Source organism: Temnothorax nylanderi, unplaced genomic scaffold, assembly GCF_030848795.1.
Source record: "Temnothorax nylanderi isolate EJ_2023f unplaced genomic scaffold, tnyl_v1.0 TNYL_tig1209_pilon, whole genome shotgun sequence".
Taxonomy (NCBI): Eukaryota; Metazoa; Arthropoda; class Insecta; order Hymenoptera; family Formicidae; genus Temnothorax; species Temnothorax nylanderi.
The window spans coordinates 23481-30783 of NW_027250271.1; the positions used below are offsets into that span (position 1 = coordinate 23481).

Genomic DNA, 7303 nt, shown 5'->3' on the forward strand with positions numbered 1-7303 from the left:
ATTCACTCTCGTGCGAAGAAAAGTGGACTCCGTCTTTCGAAAGAGACGTTAAGCCATTGGTCTAAAAAGGTTAATAAGGTTAAGTGTGGAGATGAAGGTAGTGGTGGATAAGAATTGTAACCCCATAAAAGATCGATTAAAAACTTCCATTTACAACCATAATTTGAGCTAATAACAGTGGTACCTTAAAACGCAATTCATCTTTATTTTGTAATATTGTTTATGATTAAGGTAAAGTCGGTACAATGGGGCGCTGTAGCGACAGCAAACGCCCCTGGTGCGCGCACAAACAACCCTCGGGCTTGACACAAATTCGCCCGAGATCACCCGTTTGTCGCGCCTACCGTTCCGACGCACAGTGGGGTATTTGGCCGATTTAGGCGGCCAAAAGTCGATTTTCTAAAACTCACTCCACATATTAAAAAAATGCCACTTGGCAACGCTAAATAGTCAGGGAACAATTGACTACCAATTCCCACCCACTCCGCGCATTCAAGGGGCCAGCAGACCTGTCAAAACTTGATCGTCTCTTTTAGTGCACGTATCTTTTCTCGGCGTTAGCATACTTTCTGCAGTAAATATTTTGTATTCGGGATATAGCTTGAAGTAAATAGCTATGGATTGTGATGAAGTGGGTACGTATGAATATATTTTAACTATTTTTATGAAGATTGTAACTATTTTGACAAAGCGTTTTGAAAAAACGTTTTTTCGTTATTTTCTTACGCCAATGTTAACAAACTCGAGGATATTAGTAGTACTTCCGGGTGTTTCCCGGTAATTTTTTTTACTGTAATAGAAAGGTGACGGTTTCTATTTCACGATTTCGTAAAGATCAGCCGCCGAATCGCGCAGTTTTCCATGATATAGGTTCATTAACCTCTAAAGAACGGGAAGTCGATTTATCGACTTTTAATGATTCAAGTAAATTTAACGAAATATTACTTACTCTAATAAATGTACTTGGAATAATACTTTGATTTCACTTTTTTTTATGTTGTTATATTTATTTTTTGTGTTTTTTAAATAATATTACTTGCTCTAATAAATATACTTGGAATAATACTTTGATTTCACTTCTTTTTCATGCCATTATATTTATTTTTTTGTGTTTTTTAAGTAAATATTTTCTTTATTTTTCTAATATTATTCATAAAATTATTTTGCGTGAAACATACTTGGCGTTTTTTTTACATTTTTAATGTCTTTTTTTAGTGGATTTCACGAATTTTTGTTAAGTAGTATTTTTGTCACACTAATAATATATACTTTGTAATTATATTTGAAAACATATATATATATAATGATATTGTACTAATAATATTGCAAAATAATTATATATATGTTTACTTTTTAATATTACTTTGTAATTATATGTGAAAGCACATAAAATAATATTGTACTGATAATATAGCAAAATAATTAAAGAGGCTACGATATTTTTCCAAATGTAATATTTAATTTAATATGCAGCGCGCTCATCATTGCGCAAAAAAATATATAAAAATATTTCCTACCGCTTAAAATACAATGAATTAGTAAGACAGCACGTTTAGACCCACTTAAACTACAAAAATAATTTTGGCCGCCTAAATCGGTCAAATACCCCACTGTGCGACGTGCGATTGTAAAACGCGCACGCATTTCCTAATTCGCGTACACCGCGCAACGCGTCACATTGCGGATCGATGTGATTCGCTTCCTTACATCGTGGATCGATGTGATTCGCTTCCTTACATCGTGGATCGATGTGATTCGTCCTTCGCGAGGCAACGACCCCCGCCGAGGGTCTCCTATCGGGACGAAGGATGATCGATATCGATCCGCGCTCTCTTCTGTTTCTGCCTCGTAAGGAGAAAGTCGAGCCGGCCGTTCGTGTCAATTATATCTCGAAAGTAATTACGCGAAGTCCGTAGTGTTTCATCGCGAGCCGCACCCGCTCGATTGGTCGCCGCGTGAAACTTCTCAAATCGCTCTTGCGTTTACGTGAACGAAGAGTGAGCCGGTTTTCGTCGCACCAGCACCCGGTCGATAGGTCGTCGCGCGAATTCCGGAAGTTGGGTACGCAAAAAGCCCCCGTGCAAAGAGTCGCTTCGTGCGTACAAGTTTCGTCGCGATCTGCACCCGCTCGATAGGTCGTCGCGCGAAACATCTCATTTCGCGAGCTTTTCCGTCGCTAGTAATACGACGTGGCGAAGTAAAAGACGGATCACGTGATCACCGCGTGTGGTAGCGTGATCCTTCAAGAACGAAACGTGGCGACGGCGAGACCGTCCCCTCGACTCGAACCCGGTTTTCGCGAGTGCCTCTCTCGAGCCTTGCGATAACCGCGCGTGAGCTCACCCAAGCAATTCTACAAATCTACGCAGGGAATTCGATCCCGATATCGACCCCGCTCGCGGCCATCTTGTCGTGTCGCGCCGTTCTCATCGTGCACGCGGAGTGACCGCGTCTCATGAGATTAAGTTACATTTTTTCAGTGTAAAATTGTGTGCAGCTCGTGCTCGTCACCGCGTTCTCGAGTGACCATACGTGCGCCTAAGCATTTCGCTGATTATCGTGATCGCGGTCGCTCATCTGCCTTGCGCACAAGATATCCGTCGGTCGCGTTCAAGATCTCCGATCGCGAGGGCGGTATTCAATCGCTCTACAAGATCTCCGTTTCGCGAGCCATCGCAGAGACCACGAGCGACGCAAGATTTTCGTCCGACAGTCACCGCAGATGCTCAGCGAGCTCGGTCGCGCGAGTGCGAGAACATTTTGTAAAAGACTGTGAAATAAATTGTGCTTGTACATCAATTCACAAGGCGTGCGTTCTCTAAACTCCACTCCTCGCTAACTCCTTTAGGCTCTTGCCCCGCGCCCTTGTCAGGGTGGTCCCGGCATTCAATTCGTGTCCCGAGGTCACCTCGGCCGAGCACGAAACAAATATTGATTGCGAAAAATGAAGAACTTGAATTGAATTTTGCCTTTACTTTCCTGGCCTTCAAAATAATGCAAATTATTGAATAGAGAATATGGTGCAGGTTATGCAAATTATAGAGAATAATAAACGCAGCTATTGAAATTATGAAAGAACCAAACGAACCGCAGGGCCTTCCAGCCCCTTAGGCCTTGCTGAATCGACCTTGTTGCAAATTCGAAATTGAATATCTCGGAACCTAAATATCTTAGCACAAAATTTCAAAAACAATTTAAAAGCTTTGAAACCCTACTTTTTGAAATTTAAATCGAAATTGTTCGGGACGATGTTTTCAAAATGGCGAATGACAAAGGGAGAGCATGCAAAGTTGATAAATAAAGATCCGAGTTTGTGACGGTGCACGGCGTGAATCAGGTATCGCGGCCCAATGGGACAAAATGCACCTGAAAGTATAGAGTGTTACCTTGAAAATGCTTCTTCACCAAGCTCGATGCGATAATTATTCGCTGAGTTATTCTAAATTGAATTAAAAAATTGTCTTTTTTTTAATTTGCATAACTCAGCGAATAATTATCGCATCGAGCTCGGTAAAGAAGCATTTTCAAGATAACGCTCAATATTTTCAGGTGCATTTTATCCCACTGGGCTGCGATACCTGATTCACTTCGTGCACCGTCACAAACTCGGCAACACATCTTTTTCAAAGGATTCAACGTATTCACTTCTGCTTGGTTCAAAACTCTGAAAATTTCTTCCGGAATATCCTCAGGCCTTTCACTGTCATAACATGAATCGTCTGAAAGAATTGCATCATCATCCATTTCTTCCTCTTTATTCACTTCAACTTCTTCATTCACTTCCATTTCTTCTTCATTCACTTCCATTTCTTCTTCATTCACTTCAACTTCCATTTCTTCTTCAAACAATTCTTCGAGATCCATTTTACAAACACTCTGTTGCACTCACGACTTCCAATTCTCTTCTTCTTCTGTTTATGGCCTGCGAGCTATACAGCTCTTAAGATGGTCAGGACGAACCAATTTTTGTATAAGCCGCAAAGAGCGTCGAAAAAGAACGTTGTAGGCCTCGAAAGGCGCCAATACACGGTACTACTGTTAAAATCACAGTGCAGACAGTAACAGTCGCAACACTTGAAAAAAATTTTTCGTCAAGACAAACTCGTCCGAACACGACTAAGCATGCCAACCGACTCTTACTTCCAGTCCTCGACTACTGAGCGTACCATCAAATTCATCTTTCTACATCTCACTAATGTCACATCGTTTGTATTGTTTTGTTTTGTTTATCATATCTAATTTCATTGAGATCTCACCATCCGTACATTTGCGCCTTCCGAAAAATCTACGATGTGCAGTTTTGCACGTGTCTCGCGATGAAGTCACCGCGAGGCACGTATGTCCTTGAAAACGATATTGCGCCATTGACTTTCGATGATTTGATCTGTATGATATTTATTGTATTTCCCCGTAGGGCTTACAAGGCGTTTTTATGAGGAACGTACCCAAACCTCTTACAGCTATTCTTTTCCCCGTGCCTGGCCATTTGCGACCTCACAAAACATTTACCCTCCCTCCCCGAAATCCTCTTCACCCCTCTTCTTCTTTCTCCGTTCCGCCGCGACTTCGTCCTTCAGCCTCCTTCCTTCCCGTCCCGCTCTTCTCTATTTGGCCCACTCTCTCTTCTTGTCCTTCTCCTCATCATCGGAGCTTATGAGGAGTTTTCTCCTCCATCCTACTTGATATTTCTTCTTCCTCCGATCTCCCTGTACTCCTGTGCCTCTCTCTACTCCCTTCCGCTCTCTCTACTCTCTCCTCTCTCTCTTTATCTCTCCTTTCCACCGACTTATCTTCGTGTATATTTACCCCTACACTGTTTCCCTGCGCCCTTCTCCTCGCCTCCAACACCCGCCACTTCTCCTCCGCATCTCCCAGTTTTACCAGTATAGTCATCCAAACTCCTCTTTGCCCCACAACTATCACCTCTCTTATCATCACCTTCACCCTCAACCCTTCCGTGAAGAGCTCCTTCACTTTCTCCAATTTGGCTCTTTACCTCCCCATTTCTCTTTCTCGACCCTTATAATCACGTTCCTCTTTCTTAATTCGTCCTCGTTCCTTCGCCCTCCCCTGCCCACCATTTCTTCTTTCCCGCCCCACTCTCCACGCTATCCTCCCTCTTCCTTTTGCCTCCACCTTGCTCCAATCTTTCTACCTTTCTCTCCAATCTCCTTAATTTCTCCTCTAGCTCCTCTATCCTCTCGTCCTTTTTTCTATCGTCCTCCTTCTTCTCCTTCAAAATCTTTCCTATTTTGTCTTCTACAATCCTTTCGACTGCCTCTGCTATTACTCTCCCCTCGCGCTCCATCCTAGATAATCTGTAACATGCACTTTAATTACTCACTTCTCCTTTTCTTTACTTTCCACTCCCTCCCTCTTTCTCTCTCTCCTCCCCTCTCTCCCCTTCCCTCTTTACCTCCTCCTTCTAACTTCTCCGACTCCCCTTTTCCTCCCATTCTTTCCCCCTCTAGTTCTATCATCCATTCCTCTTCTCCCCCTTCCTCACCCAATACCCATCCCACCGCTTCCTGCCAACTTCCATTTCCTGATTCCCATCTCCTACATTCCTCCCATACATGCTCCCACGATTCCTCCCTATGTTTACATAACCTACATTTCTTTTTCTCTTCTACTTCCCAGTAACTGCTTTCTCTCATCTCATTCCCTAATCTAAATCTCGCCACCCTTCTCCATCTGCTCTCTCCCCATCCCTTCTTCAGATATCCCGGGATACCCTCCCCTTTAATTAACTTGTACCATTTATTATAAATATCTGTCCTGTCCGATCCCTCTCCCTCTTTACTCCCCCTGCTTCTGCCCTTCATCTCTCTTGTCATCTTCCTCTTTCCCTTTCCCTGCCTCCCAACAACTTCCTCTACTATCACTGAGCATGTCTCTTACCTCATCCCATACCCACCACTCCCCATCTATCCATACCTTTCCCTGCCCTATCCGCACTCTTTTACCCTCTCCTCTTGCCTTCCATGCAATTTGAATTACCCTTCTTCTTATCCTCCTTTCTTCCCATGTTATGGCCGTATCACACTAGCGGTTCGCGTTGGCGTTGCCGTTGCGTTTGCCGTTGCGATTGCTGTTGAACCAATCACACTGCGTCGTTGCGATTGCGATTGCTGCCGCCGTTCTGCGCTTTCCTGCGCTGCAAGGAACGTTTTGAGAACGTGTCACGAGTTTTCGAGAAGGCCTCGACTGTGTTTGTCTTCCCAACTACAGCAGACAAAATTATAACCTTCCGAAATGGTCCCTACCAGAAGATTGCAGTATTATTATTATCTCCATTGCAGGAGGAAAATATGTTCAATTGCTCTCTACATCATTATCTTAGAACTTTGGCTTCGCATACCTAATCGAAAGTTATGGATTCACCATTGGATTGGGAAGAGAGGACTACAGGGTGCACATAATAATCTCTTTCTTGAACTTCGAACGGAAGATCTAGGAAGATATCGTAAGTAGGTATTAAATACTTCTGAAGAGCTAATTATTTTATGAAGATGTTCTTTACTATAGTTAAAAAATGATAATTAGGTTAGTCGGTCTTTATGAAGCATATTTATATCCACTAATCTCTTTCAGGTGCCTTCGAATGACTCCTGAAATGTTTGACTGGCTTGTGAGTAAAGTTTCTCCACTTATAAAAAAACAAGACACTCATTTGCGACTAAGCATTCCTCCTGATGAAAGGCTAGCCGTGACATTACGGCACCTTGCAACTGGTATGTTATTACTCTCTTCAAATTATGGAAGGTTATGAGCAACAGCAAAATCATGCGCTCGTATAATAAAAATTAATTTTGATTTTTAGGTGAAACCCAAGAATCGTTATCTTTGCTCTTTCGAATCGGTCAAAGTACCATTTCAGGAATTATTAAAGAGACATGTAAAGCTTTATACATTGTCTTAAAGGACACATACCTCAGATTCCCATCAACAGAGGAGGAATGGAAAGCTGTGGCTGCTGAATATGGCGATAGATGGAACTTCAGCAATTGTATAGGAGCAATAGACGGGAAACATGTTGTAATTTCCCCACCATTACAGTCAGGCTCCTTGTATTACAACTATAAGGATTCTTTTAGCATTGTCCTTCTTGCTGTTGTGGATCCTCAACTGCGCATCTATGCAGATGTGGGCACTAATGGGCGCATATCAGATAAAGGTGTGTGGAACAAATGCTCACTGAAGCGGCATTTAGAGGAAAATACAATAAATGTTCCCCCACCAGCACCTCTTCCTCGTATACAAAAACCATTTCCATTTGTTATTGTGGGTGACGAGGGATTTA

At 42.6% G+C, this 7303-nt stretch overlaps 1 protein-coding gene across 1 annotated transcript; it reads left to right on the top strand.

Moving 5' to 3' along the window:
* Positions 1 to 6408: 6408 nt before the first annotated feature.
* Positions 6409 to 7300, top strand: LOC139786951 (uncharacterized; the record flags this gene model as incomplete). Its single annotated transcript, XM_071726046.1, has 3 exons — positions 6409 to 6470; positions 6595 to 6734; positions 6824 to 7300. Coding segments are annotated over exons 2-3 (607 nt in total), but the record flags the coding sequence as incomplete, so codon positions are not given.
* Positions 7301 to 7303: the final 3 nt, after the last annotated feature.